This window comes from Mobula birostris, chromosome 3, assembly GCF_030028105.1.
Source record: "Mobula birostris isolate sMobBir1 chromosome 3, sMobBir1.hap1, whole genome shotgun sequence".
NCBI classification, from domain to species: Eukaryota; Metazoa; Chordata; class Chondrichthyes; order Myliobatiformes; family Myliobatidae; genus Mobula; species Mobula birostris.
The window spans coordinates 35,229,307-35,243,999 of record NC_092372.1 but is presented as its reverse complement, the minus strand read 5'-3'; the positions used below and the strand labels follow the sequence as shown (position 1 = coordinate 35,243,999).

Genomic DNA, 14,693 nt, shown 5'->3' with positions numbered 1-14,693 from the left:
TGGGATGTTATAGAAGGACTACTGTTGAACTGGAATTGGTTTATTATTGTCACATGTACAGAAATCCAGTGAAAAGCTAGTTTTGCATTACTTTTCATCCAAATCAAATCAATACACAGTGCACTGAGATGGTACAAGGTAAAACAATAACAAATGCAAAGCACTGGTCAGCAGTATGCAGAGCCCATAGTTCCTCCTTATCTCACAATCTCTTCTGATTTGCAGCAGCAGATGCCATACATTTCCTTCTGTCCTTCCTTTATGTAGACAGCTTTGCCCTATCAATCAAGCTCTGGAGATTCAGAAGATTAATTATGATGTGACATGATCCACTTTACCCTGCGTTGATTTTTATTTTTATTGCAGGGTTGAAAGAATATTGGATTCCTGATGACAGACAAGATAAGAGTATGGTACTGTAGGTGAATGGGACCTGGGTTTGGAGTTAATGGTTTTGCATTTGATTTAGTTTATCATGTATGGCCTGGCCAGAATGAGCTGCCTTTTCCTCTTCAATGCTCTTCTCACTTCTCTGTTAGAAGCTCAATCTGGTTTGCAGTATCTCTGTTCATTTTCTCCAGCCATGCTCAGTTCAAATAACAATACTAGACACTGTAGGGTTCTGATGTTTTAATCCAAGGCTCTTACGGAAGTTAGGAAAGAGGCACAAAACTTGTTTCACAATTCATTTCATTAAGCATTGATAGAACAAAGGAAAATTGAACAGCACAGCGATAAAGGTCTGCTAAGTAGAGGGAGGTAGAAACACTGAAGAACTAAGATAGCACTGCCTCATGGTAAAATTCTTTTCTACTACATAGATAAGGAAAATTCCATTCAAATTTGTAGATAAGAGTCAACCACAGAGAAAACTCTTATTCAAATAATGTAGCACCAAGAGAAGTTTCCAGAGCCTTCCAGAATTATAATATTATAACCACTAGGGGACATACTGAACAATTAGATATACATTCTGTGGCCACTAGGAAATATTCTGATTTGTTAGAGTATATACACAAGAACTACTTAATATATAAGGAGATAATCATTAAACTGCAAAGAAAATAAGAATTAAACAGTCAGATCCAACATCACCATCTCCATGTTTCAGTGCAACTGATTTGAGCAGAAGTCAGCAAAATACCTCAGCAGCCACCACAACGTCATAAACATATAACAAACACAGCAGCTAGAACAATTGGGCTGTAGATCTGATCACTATTGCTTGCCCTGTGAAGAGAGGAGTTTGGTTCAACTGGGGAAATCTAAAGCAATAGTGCTGACTTCAAACCCGTGGTGCACATTGATTTATGGATTCTTACATATGTTAAAAGTATCTACTATCTATAAATATGGGATTGATGTTTCTCTGGCATGGATGCCTGGAACCAGTCTCTAAATAAGAGGATGGCTACTCAGGCCACTAAGAAGAAATTTCCTCTCCTCCAAAGCAGTGAATATTCAGATTCTCCATCAGTGGCCAAATGGCTAACTTGTTTTTTTTCCCTGGTTTTAAGATGGCATCTGGTTGCCTTACTTATGTATATACACCCAGCAGCGTATCTCTAAGGTATGGCACGTGCCCTGGACGCCACTTGAAGGGGGCACCACTGAGCAGTTTCTATTAAAGTCAGACAAGCCATCCTCGGATAGTGAGAAAGGAATTTTCTTCAGATGTATGATCTGTCTTTGATTATCATGAGTGAGAAGCACTTGAATGGCCTTATTTCAGAGCACTGTGTAAGAAGACCATGAAACGTTTCTTCACGAAGAAGGAAAGTGGAGCTGAAGGACAGAAGGGACGAAAGTTGGAGGCAGAGGAAGCCAAGAAGTCGAGCAAGTTCTTTGAAAAGCCTGGAACAAGTAGTTTGACATGTTCCATGGAGTTGCCTGCACCTGCTACAAGTTTGTTAGAATCCGAAGGTGGATCAAGTACAAATGCGTCACAAGCCGAGGAGGAAGTCAAGTCAGATAAATCCGAGTATGACGAGATTAGGAGTGAGGCTGCCACAGAGGACGTGGACACGACAGGAGGGGAAGACGATGGTGGTGGTGATGTTGACTTTATTGACGAGATTTTACCTGACGACACTGAACCTAGTGAACTGGATGGTGTCAAAGAGCCTTGAACTGTCACACTAGAGGTGATTGAACAGCATGACATTGGACTTCTAAAGTTCGACAAGGATACTGGAAAAGCAATTCTGCCTGACACGTTGAGAACAGAAATAATAAAGCTGGGTTCGAAGTATTTCCAGAACAGTGAGGGGCCTTTTCGACCAACAAATAACCGCTCAATGAACAAAACTTGGTTCAAGAGGAAATTGGGAAATGGTCATGGTGAGGAAGTGACTCGCTCATGGCTGGTCTATTCCTCCTTCTAAAATGTCCGCATTTTGTATCTGTTGTCTTCTCTATTCCCCGTCAGACCATCAATCCTCGCATTGCTATTCAGATAATGCTAACCATCGCCAGCTGTGAGAGATCATTCAGCAAGTTAAGACTAATACTTTCGTATTTGAGAGCCTCCATAGGCCTCCAAGGCAGACTCTGTGATCTTGTTCTGCTGAGTGTAGAAAGAGAAGAAACTGAAAAAAACTGGCTTTGATCACATCATAGACCAATTTGCATCAGTGAAAGCATGGAAGGTGCAGTTATAATTTTCATGTAGTGCCATAATTTGTTAATTAAAAGATTAAAGAGCTTGACTTGTATTTTTGAGCTGATATTATGGTAAAGTTATCTAAAAGATGGGTGTCAGATGTTTGGACAGGGGCACAATTTCAGTGCTTGCCATTTCTGTAGATACGCCTCTGTATACACCTATGTGCAACAAATGATATTTCTGAAATTAAGACTGTTGTGGTACCCAATTATTGTACACAGACATAAGATATAGATATCTATGAGAGCTTATATTTTTGACAGCTCCATGGCTTCCTCTAATTCCTTGTTATTGGTTGACCCCTAGCATTCAGACAAGAGTTATACAGCAATTTACGATCTTAAATACAAGTCATTTTCATGATAAAAATGTTTCTAAATTGGAAGAAAGCTCATTAAACATAGTGTTGTTGACACTGACCTGATTAACAACTGGTCTGTAGGTTGCAATTGATAATAGATCATCTATTTGCCTTGCATTGAAGTTGGATAAGCCAAGCTCCTTGACCAAACCCTTTTCTAGTAGTTTTTCCATGGCCTTCCAGGTGTCCTTGTAATCAGTATTGGCATAACGCACTGTACCATCATCATTCTTTGGAATCATAAGGTTGCCCCGTCTGTAGAGACAGAACTATATCATTATCTGTGGAGGGAGGATTTCCCCATTCTGCCATTCTGAGTCTCTGCTCTTTCTTGCATTTCAGGCTAGCGCATGAATTCATTTGACCTGAGCTGTAGAAAAGGAGTCCCAGTTTATATCGGCTACCTTCCCTCTCCATCTCAGTCCTAGTTTTGAACACTACCACCACTGGGGGAGGTATTGGAGCCTGAAGATGCACACTCATTGTTTTCGGAACAGCTTCTTTCCCGCCACTATCAGCTTTCACAAACAGTCCATGAACACGGCCTCACTATTTTGCTCATTTTCATGCTATTTATTTAGGTAATATTTTATGTATTGTCCCCTACTGCTGCCACAAAGAAAATTTTACAACATATGTCAGTGAAAACAAACCTGATTCTGATCTGATTCAGCATTTCCTTCCCCTCCCCCTTCTCTTCAGAAGCTGTTCAACTTGCTGAGTTCCTCCAGCAGCTTGTTTGTTTTTGCTGGATATACCTAACATTTAGTTTGCTTTAATCAGGCGCTGTTATCACGGGGGAAAAAATCTCTCAACTACTCCTAAGATTTGGAAATGCAACTATAACGTGGAGATGAAATAAAGCTGTATGAAGTTACATAAGCACAACTCTACTTACTCAAATGCCATTGGCCAGTGCATCAAATACAAATCCAGGCAGTCCAGCTGCAGGTCTGCCAACGTTTTACGACACGCAGGTTCCACATCATCTGGGTGATGCTTGGTGTTCCAAAGTTTGGATGTAATGAAAATATCTTCCCGATTGATGGACTATAGAAGGATAACAATGCATTTTTTATATAAAACACTAAGTAACCTTTCCTTCAAATACCACAGAGCAAACCTAGGCTCGGATCCACATTCACCTGTTACAGTTTTTGTTTCTGTCATTTGTAATCCTACTGTGATTCTCAACAAAATGGAAACTAAAATGATCAAAATAACAGTTGCTGCAAGCAACTGCAGTGGGCACTAGGAAGAGGTGTTTAATTTAGTCACTAATCCACCATACAGAGCAAAGGGAGCAGGGAAATGGACCCAGAGAGTAAAGGGAAACAGTCCGAGTTTAAACAGCACTTGGTTCAAACAAAGATGCAGACAGTTCAAATAAACATGATTTGGGGTAATTAACATTAAGTGGTTCAACAGCTTGTCTTGTTACATACACCTGTTAGAGTGCATTCTCCTGACACCTTTTTAGGTAACCGTAGGCTTCAGCCAGGAGCAGATGTCATCAGTAAATTATTTGTCATAACTGTTAATCTAGTTAAGGTATGGCACCTCAGACCTGTGGAATGTCCCGTGCTATAAGGGAACTCTGTAATATTTCCCATATCCTCTAAATAAGTGTCATAAGCTAGAGGAATTTCTGTTCTGGATTTTGGAGTTTGAGCAACAACCAACTTGTTTGGCTGATCCGCAAAACAGTCTTTTACAGATTAGCATATTTCAGAAAGTGTTCACCCACAGCTGGGAGGAATGGAAAAACACCTGCCAGGCTAAAGCTTCAGGATATATCTTGTAGCGTCTTGGTCTCAGTTCCGAATACCGATGGGATGACAGGTTTCCTCGAAAAGAAGTCAAGGCTAAGTCAAACCACCACTGAGTTACTCAGCTCTCCAAAATTGAAGGAGCAGGGAAACAAGAGCAATACTTATAGAACATTCTTTAGTTTGAAGAGCAGACTTGATTTCAGGAGGCTGCCTCCCAGGGGCCAGGGATGATGTGGGACATTGTGAAGGGGGAGGGTGAACAGCCAAGAGCTCTGGATCATATGTAGAAAAGTTGAGTAGGAAGCAAGTTTTGAAGGTGTGAATAAAGGGATCATCAAATATTTATGCAGAGCAGCGAAAGAGAAACTATACCTATTTGATGGGACACGAATAAAGAAAGATAAAGGAGGAATTATTTTAAAGCAGTGAATAATTTATGTCTGCAATGTACTTACTGCCAGCCAAGGTGGTAGAGGATCTTCGCAAATACCTGAAAGGCAGTAACTCTCAGGGCTCTAGAGAGAGCAACTACAAGTACATTGAGTACAAATACTTCATTCCCTGTAAGTGGAGTCAGAGGTTGAAAGAGTGGTGAAGAAGGCATTTGGTATGTTGGCCTTTACAAGTCAGGGTATTGGGTACAAAGGTTGGGAAGTCGATGTGCAGTTGTACTGGACACTAATGAGGGCCACACTTGTAGTATTAGGTTCGGGTTTGATCAGCCTGATGTAGAAAAGATTAAACAGGAAAGAGTTCAGAAATAGCTTACAATGAAACTTCTACCCAGTATACTGTTAACAAATGTACAGTTGCTGGAGAATAAGACTGAGGACCTAAGGGCAAGATTCCTGTATTGGAGGGAAATGAAGAATTGCTATGTTCTGTGTTTCATGGAGACATGGCTCACTTTGGACATGCTGGATACATTGGAAAGACCTGAGGAATTCTCAAAGGTAAAAGGTGATAAATTCTTTGTGGTGCTTAAGACTGAGTGGTCTTGTTGCACTCTTATTCCCCTGACCTAGAACAGCTAATGATGAAGTGCCAACTGAATTACTTAGTAAGAGTTCTCCTCTGTCACCCTGACCACAGTTTACATACCATCAAAGGCCGATGTTAATCAGGCAATCGAGGTACTGAGTGTTGCCATTAACAGACAAGAAAAAGCCTACTCTGATGCCCTTGAAATAATTGTTGGGGACATCAATCAGGTTTGGTTGAAGAAATCTCTGCCCATTTGGTAGGGGGATGGGAACCAGAGTGAAGGGACACAGAATAGGATGGAAGGTAAAAAAGCAAATTATCAAGAAGGGCAGGCAGATGATAGGGCATAATTGCAGCCAGCAGGGTGACTGTCAGTGCATTAGCGAAGCACAGTTAAAAAGGGTAGCAAATACAGTACACAAAGGGTTATATCTTAATGTATGTAATATAAGAAATAAGGTGGATGATCTTGTAGTATTACAGATTGTCAGGTATGATGTTGTGGCCGTCACTGAATCATGGCTGAAGGATGGTTGTGGTTGGGAGCTGAATGTCCAGGGTTACACATTATATCAGAGGGATAGGAAGGTAGACAGAGGGGGTGGTGTGGCTCTGCTGCTAAAGAATGGCATCAAATCAGTAGAAAGATGTGACATAGGATTGGAAGATATGAAAGATATTGTGGGTTGAGTTAAGAAACTGCAAGAGTAAAAGGACCCTGATGGCAGTTGTATACAGGCCTCCCAACAGTAGCTGGGATGTGGACCACAGATTAGAACAGGAAATAGAAAAGGCATGTCAAAAGGGCAATGTTATGATAGTCATAGAAGGTTTTAACATGCAGGGTGATTGGGAAAATCAGGTTGGTAATGGATCTCAAGAGAGTGAGGTTGTTGAATACCTCCAAGATGGCTTTTTGGAGCAGTTTGTCATTGAGCCTACTAGTGGATCAGCTATACTGGATTGGATGTTATGTTATGAACCTGAGGCAATTAGGGAGCTTAAGGTAAAAGAACCCTCAGGAGGCAGTCATCACCATATGATTGAGTTCAACTTGAAATTTGATAGGGAGAAAGTCTGGTGTGGCAGTATTTCATTGGATTAAAGGAATTTACAGCAATGTGAGAGAGAAGTTGGCAAAAAGTAAATTGGAAGGAGATGCTGGCAGGAATGACAGCAGAGCAACAGTGCCATGAGTTTCTGGGAAAAATGGTGCAGGATAAATGTATTCCAAAAATGAAGAAATACTCAAATGGCAAAATGATACAACTGTGGCTGACAGGGGAAGTCCTTAGAAACCATAGAAAAACTACAGCACAGAAACAGGCCTTTTGGCCCTTCTTGGCTGTGCCAAACTATTTTCTGCCTAGTCCCACTGACCTGCACATGGACCATATCCCTCCAAACACCTCCCATCCATGTATCTGTCCAATTTATTCTAAAATGTTAAAAAAGAACCCACACTTACCACCTCATCTGGCAGCTTATTCCACACTCCCACCACTCTCTGTGTGAAGAAGCCCCCCCTAATGTTCCCTTTAAACTTTCCCCCCCTCACCCTTAACCCATGCCCTCTGGTTTTTCTCTCCCCTTGCCTCATTGGAAAAAGCCTGCTTGCATTCACTCTATCTATACCCATCATAATTTTATATACCTCTATCAAATCTCCCCTCATTCTTCTATGCTCCAGGGAATAAAGTCCCAACCTATTCAACCTTTCTCTGTAACTGAGTTTCTCAAGTCCCGGCAACAACCTTGTAAACCTTCTCTGCACTCTTTCAACCTTATTAATATCCTTCCTGTAATTTGGTGACCAAACCTGAACACAGTACTCCAGATTCGGCCTCACCAATGCCTTATACAACCTCATCATAACATTCCAGCTCTTATACTCAATACTTTGATTAATAAAGACCGATGTAGCAAAAGCTCTCTTAATGACCTTATCTACCTGTGACGCCACTTTTAGGGAATTTTGTATCTGTATTCCCAGATCCCTCTGTACTACTGCACTCCTCAGTGCCTTACCATTAACCCTGTATGTTCTACCTTGGTTTGTATTTCCAACGTGCAATACCTCACACTTGTCTGTATTAAATTCCATCTGCCATCTCTCAGCCCATTTTTCCAGCTGGTCCAAGTCCCTCTGCAGGCTCTGAAAATCTTTCTCACTGTCTACTACACCTCCAATCTTTGTATCATCAGCAAATTTGCTGATCCAATTTACCACATTATCATCCAGATCATTGATATAGATGACAAATAACAATGGACCCAGCACTGATCCCTGTGGCACACCACTAGTCACAGGCCTCCACTCTGAGAAGCAATTCTCTACTACCACTCTTTGGCTTCTTCCATTAAGCCAATGTCTAATCCAATTTACCACCTCTCCATGTATACCCAGCGACTGAATTTTCCTAACTAACCTCCCATGCGGGACCTTGTCAAAGGCCTTACTGAAGTCCATGTAGACAATATCCACCGTCTTCCCTTCATCCACTTTCCTGGTAACCTCCTCGAAAAACTCCAATAGATTGGTCAAACATGACCTACCACGCACAAAGTCATGTTGACTCTCCCTAATAAGTCCCTGTCTATCCAAATGCTTGTAGATTCTGTCTCTTAGTACTCCCTCCAATAACTTACCCACTAACGACGTCAAACTTACTGGCCTATAATTTCCCGGATTACTTTTCGATCGTTTTTTAAACAACGGAACAACATGAGCCACTCTCCAATCCTCTGGCACCTCACCTGTAGACACCAACATTTTAAATATATCTGCCAGGGCCCCTGCAATTTCAACACTAGTCTCCTTCAAGGTCTGAGGGAATACCCTGTCAGGTCCTGGGAATTTATCCACTTTAATTTGCCTCAAGATAGCAAGCGCCTCCTCCTTTTCAATCTGTACAGTTTCCATGAACTCACTACTTGTTTCCCTTAATTCCATAGACTTCATGCCAGTTTCCTTAATAAATACAGACGCAAAAAAACTATTTAAGATCTCCCCCATTTCTTTTGGTTCTGCACATAGCTGACCACTCCGATCTTCAAGAGGACCAATTTTATCCCTTACAATCCTTTTACTTTTAATATACCTGTAAAAGCTCTTTGGATTATCTTTCACTTTGACTGCCAAGGCAACCTCATGTCTTCTTTTAGCCCTCCTGATTTCTTTCTTAAGTATTTTCTTGCACTTTTTATACTCCTCAAGCACTTTATTTACTCCCATAGCTAATGTCATAGCTAATGTAAAAGCAAAAGAGAGAGCATACAACAAAGTGAAAATTAGCTGGAATATAGAGGATTGGGAAGCTTTTAAAAAGCTAAAGAGAGTAAATAAAAGTATCATTAGGAGGGAAAAATATGAAAGCAAGCTAGCAAACAATATCAAAGTGGATAGAAAAAACCTTTTCAAATATATAAATATTAAGAGAGATGAGAGTGGATATAGCACTGCTAGAAAATGAAGCCAGAGAAATAATAAAGGGGGTAACAAGCAGATGGCAGATGAACCAAAGAAGCATTTTGCATCAGTGTTCACTGTGGAAGACACTAGCAGTGTGCCTGATGTTGAAGGGTGTGAGGGAAAACAAGTGTGTGCAGTTACTATCTCAAGGGAGAAGATGTCAAAAAGTTGAAAGGACTAAGGTTCATAAGTCACCCGAAGAGATGAACAGGACCATAGGGTTCTGAAAGAGGTAGAGTTAGAGATTGTGGAGGCATTACTAATGATCTTTCAAAAATCACTGGACTCTGGCATGGTGCCAGAGGACTGGAAAATTGCAAATGTCACTCCACTCTTTAAGAAAGGAGGAAGGCAGCAAAAAGGAAATTATAGACCAGTTAGCCTGACTTCAGTGGTTGAAAAAATGTTAGAGTCATTTGTTAAGGATGATATTATGGAATACTTGGTGACACAGGACAAGACAGGACAAAGTCAGCATGGTTTCCTTAAGGGAAAATTTTGCCTGCTGAATCTGTTGAAGTTCTTTGAAGAGATTACAAGTAGGATAGATAGAGGATGCAGTGGATGTTGTATATTTGGACTTTCAGAAAGCCTTTGACAAGGTGCCACACGTGAGGCTACTTACCAAGTTAAGAGCCCATGGTATTACATGAAAGTTAGAGTACTGGCCTGGTTAGAGTATTGGCTGATTGGTAGGAGGCAGTGAGTGGAAATAAAAGGATCCTTTTCTGGTTGTCTACCAGTGACTAGTGGTGTTCTGCAGGTGTTGGCACCGCTTCTTTTTATACTGTATATCAATGATTTAGATGATGGAATAGATAGCTTTTTTGGCAAATTAGCAGATAATACAAAGATTGGTGGAGTGGCAGGTAGTGTTGAGGAAACAGGAAGGTTGCAGAAGAACTTAGACAGATAGGAGAATGGGCAAGAATGTGGCAAATTAAATATAATGTTGGAAAATACATGGTCATTCACTTTGGTAGAAGAAATAAATGTGCAGACTATTTTCTAAACAGGGAGAAAATCCACAAATCTGAGATGCAAAGGAACTTGGGAGTTCTTGTGCAGAACACCCTAAAGATTAACTTGCAGGTTGAGTTGGTGGTGGGGAAGGCAAATGCCAAGTTAGCATTCATTTCAAGAGTTCTGGAATACAAGAGCAGGGATGTGATGCTGAGGTTTATAAGGCACTGGTGAGGCCTCACCTTGAGTACTCTGAACAGTTTTGGGCTCCTCATCTAAGAAAAGACATGCTGGCATTGGAGAGGGTCCGGAGGAGGTTCACAAAGATGATTCTGGGAATAAAAATGGGTTGTCATATGCGGAACGTATGATGGCACTGGGTCTATACTCACTGGAATTTAGAAGGATTGGGGGGGTGGGGGGATCTCATTGAAACCTTTTGAATGTGGAAAGGATGTTTCCCATGGTGGGGGAGTCTAGGGCAAGAGATCACAGTCTCAGGATAGAGGGGCATCCATTTAAATCAGAGATGAGAATTTTTTTAGCCAGGGTGTGGTGAATTTGTTACCACAGGCAGCTGTGGAGGCCTGGTTGTTGGCTGTATTTAAAGCAAAGATCGATAGGTTCTTCATTGGCCACAGCATCAGAGGTTATGGAAAGAAGGTCGTGGAGTGGGGCTTAGGAGAGGAAAAAGGATCAGTCATAATTGAATGGCAGAGCAGACTCGATGGGTCAAATAACCTATTTCTGCTCCTATGCCTTATGGGCTTATTATCATCAACATATCACCGGCAGCATCAGGGGTCCCAATAAACTTGACCCCATTGCTATACTGTACTACAATTAGGATTGCCTACTGTTTCATGCTTAGACCACATTTCGGGAAATCTGATAACTTGGCTCTCCTCCTCCTACCAGCATAAACGTAAAGACTAAAGAGCAAGGCTTCAGAGATAAGGAGAACAAAAAGGTGGTCACGGGAGGCAGAGGATTGCTTCAAGTCGATGGACTTTGTTCAAGAATTCATCAGAGAATTTGAACGAATACACCACAGTTGTCATGGACTTTATAAAACAGCTGTAGAGGAGTGTCGTTCAGAGTTTTCTACAACCAGAAGCCCTGGGTGAACCATGAGATCTGCAATCTGATGTGATTTTATTGGCTCTTCACGTGGCCTTGGATCACCTGGATAAAAATAACACTAACATCACGCTGCTGTTTATTGACTACAGTTCAGTGTTTAACACAATCATTCCTACACTTCTGATCAAAAAGCTCCAAAACAGGGCCTCTGTACCTCCCTCTGCAACTGGATCCTCGACTTCCTCACCGGAAGACCAATCTGTGCAGATCAGAAATAACATCTCCTACCTCCACCTCAAGGATGTGTGCTTAGCCCACTGCTCTGACCTCTCGACACCCATGACTGTGTGGCTAGGCACAGCCCAAATGCCATCTATAAATTTGTTGACGACACAGCTATTGTTGCTTGTTTGTAGGGTTGTTTGCCGAGCTTGGAGGTTAGGTTGCAAGTGTTTCATCACCAGTCGAGGTGACATCATCATTGTGCAATTAAGTGTTGTTTCTGCCGAGTGCTTGACCCGACTCATTGTTCTCATTGGTGGGCTGTTGCACTGGTCGGTAGTCTCTGCTGGGTCCCGGCGAACCAGATAACTGACTGATCTCCGCTGGCGCATTTCCCTTTATTGGTCGTTGTGAAAGTTGGTTCCTCTGCCCCCAGCGTAACCCTCGGCCCCAATCCTGCAGAGGCATAGGTTCATAAATTGCATTCGGTTCAATATGCTTGTTAATGGAGTCTTCCACAGAGAACCAAGCTCTAAAAATTCTCTTGATTTCTTGTTTTGTGCTTCTGTCAAATGTTTGGAGTTTCCCCAGACGAAATATTGTCCTTCTTGGTCTGCATGTACAGAGATGAGTAACAGAGGATCATATCTTCTTATGGCTAGCTGATGTTCGTGTCGTCTCGTGAATAGTTTACTTATGACTGTGAGGTTAAGCACAGCTCCAATGCCATAGTTACGTTTGCTGATGACGCTGCTGTCATTGGTCCAATCAAGGGAAGTGACGAATCAGGAGGGAGACTCAAAATCTGGCTGAGTGGTGCCACAAAAATAACCTTTCACTCAATGTCAGCAAGACCAAGGAGCTTATTATTAACTTTAGGAAGAGGAAACTGTTGGTCCACGAGCTGACCTCATCGGGGGAACAGAGGTGGAGAGGGTCAACAACTTTAAATTCCTCAGCATTATCATTTCAGAGGATCTGTCCCGGGCCCAGCAGGTAAGTGCCATTGTGAAGAAAGTATGGCAGCACATCTACTTTTTTTTTGGGTTTGCGAAGACTTGGCATGTCATCTAAAACTATAGATGTGTGGTTGAGAGCTTATTGACTGTTTGCATCATGGCCTGGTATGGAAACACCAGTGCCATTGAACAGAAGAGCTTGCAAAAGTAATGGATACGGGCCAGTTTATCATGGATAAAAACCCTCCCCATTATTGAGCTCATCTACACAGGCACCCTCATAGGAAAACAACATCCATCATCCAGGTCCCCCACCATCCAGGCCATGCTCCCTTCTTGGTACTGCCCTCAGGACGAAGGTACAAGAGCCTCAGGACCCACGACACCAGGTTCAGGAACAGTTATTACCCTTCAACTATCAGGCTCTTGAACCAGAGAGGATTGCTTCACTGAACTTCATTTGCCCTATCACTGAACTGTTCCCACAACCTATGGACTCACTTTCAAGAACCCTTCATCTGATGTTCTCAATATTTATTGCTAATTTATTATTATTGTTTATTTTTCTACTTGTATTTTCACAGTTTGTTATCATTTGTCCATTCTGTTGGGTGTGGTCTTTCATTGAATATATTGTTTCTTGTATTTAAGAGCATAAGACATAGGAGCAGAATTAGGCCATTCAGCCCATTGAGTCTGCTCCACCATTTCATCATGGCTGATCCCAGATCCCACTCAATTCCATGCACCTGTCTTCTCGCCATATCCTTTGATGCCCTGACTGATCAGGAAACGATCAACTTCCGCCTTAAATATACTCATGGACTTGGCCTCCAACGCAGTCTGAGGCTGAGGTGATTTAAGCAATGTTTTGTTTTAATATGTTATGTAACTAAAGTCAGTAGCAATATATTATGGATCCTCTGAGTATGCCCACAAGGAAATGAATCTCAGGGTTCTACATGGTGACTTACATGCACTTTGATGATAAATTTGCTTTGAACTTTTGCAACTTGAAGTTTGAACTTTAGGGATTCGGTTATAGGGCGGTTGGGCAGACTAGGGCATCAGTCATGGGAGTGTAGAAGACTAAGAGGTGATCTGATGGCTGTGTATCATATCATGAGGCACATAGTACTCAGTCTTTTTCCCTGGATTGGGGAATCAAGAACTAAAGGACGTAGATTTAAGGTGAGAGGGGAAAGATTTAAGAGGAAACTTTACACATAAGGGATGACATTGATGTGGTTTATTTGAGATGAGCTGCTAGAGGAAGTGGTTGAGGCACGTACAGTAACAACTTTTAAAGGACAGGTATGTGGATCAGAAAGGTTTAGAAGGCCGTGGTCCAAACACTGGCACATGGGACTAGCGTGGAAGGACCTGTATCCATGATGATAACTCTATGAGAGGGCGGAATACCAGCTGGATGGTTCTGATAGGGCCTCCTGTGCTGTAACCATTGTTACTCTATGATTCCATGTGCAAGGGGGCGGGAGGAGAAGATGGCATGACACAGTGCGCGTAGCCTCTCCGGTGAAATGGTATTGTATTTGTAAGTAGCAGGCCGTGCACAATTCTGATCTGATGGAGACAGACGTGAGAAGCAGAGGAACATCTGGAGAAATTTCTGAAATGTCTGGTTCACTGCCGCTGCTACTGTGCGATCGAGAATCTCTGGGGGGAAGGCCCCAAAATCCCTGGCTTTGCCTGCTGCTGGCGACCGAAGCTGAGGTCGAAGCGTTCGGCAGAGATGGTGCTCGGTACTCGGTGTTGGAGGGCTGATTAGAGCTCGAAGTTTTCAGACGACTCGGAGTCGGACTGTGGTCGGGCATGGGAGGGAGAGTTTTCTTCCTTCTCCCGTCTGCGTGAGATGTGGGACTTTCGAGAGACTTTGAACTTTTTTACTGTGCTTTGGCCTATTCTTCATCAAGTTATGGTATTGTTGCACTGTTGTAACTATATGTTATAATTATGTGGTTTTTGTCAGTTTTTCAGTCTTGGTCTGTCCTGTGTTTCTGTGATATCACACCGGAGGAATATTGTATCATTTCTTAATGCATGCATTACCAAATGACAATAAAAGAGGACTGCGTGTCCTCATAATCTAAAAAAAAGGCCTGATCAAGGGTTCATATTAGATGTCATGTCATGGATGACTTTTACTTCATAACTCCTTTCAAATTCTATTGAGACATAATCAAGTGTGTGT

General features: G+C 42.0%; 1 protein-coding gene across 8 annotated transcripts in view; it reads right to left on the bottom strand.

Annotated features, from left to right (window-relative positions):
• akr1a1a (aldo-keto reductase family 1, member A1a (aldehyde reductase)) overlaps nucleotides 1-14,693 on the bottom strand; it is a 96,470-nt gene that overhangs the window by 15,637 nt on the left and 66,140 nt on the right. For all 8 annotated transcript variants that reach the window (XM_072252460.1, XM_072252461.1, XM_072252462.1 and 5 more), the window contains 2 exons: nucleotides 3,925-4,076; nucleotides 3,086-3,281 (listed from right to left, as the gene is read on the bottom strand). In XM_072252460.1, coding sequence (XP_072108561.1) covers nucleotides 3,086-3,281; nucleotides 3,925-4,076 — 348 coding nt within the window. The remainder of the gene's footprint in view (nucleotides 1-3,085; nucleotides 3,282-3,924; nucleotides 4,077-14,693) is intronic.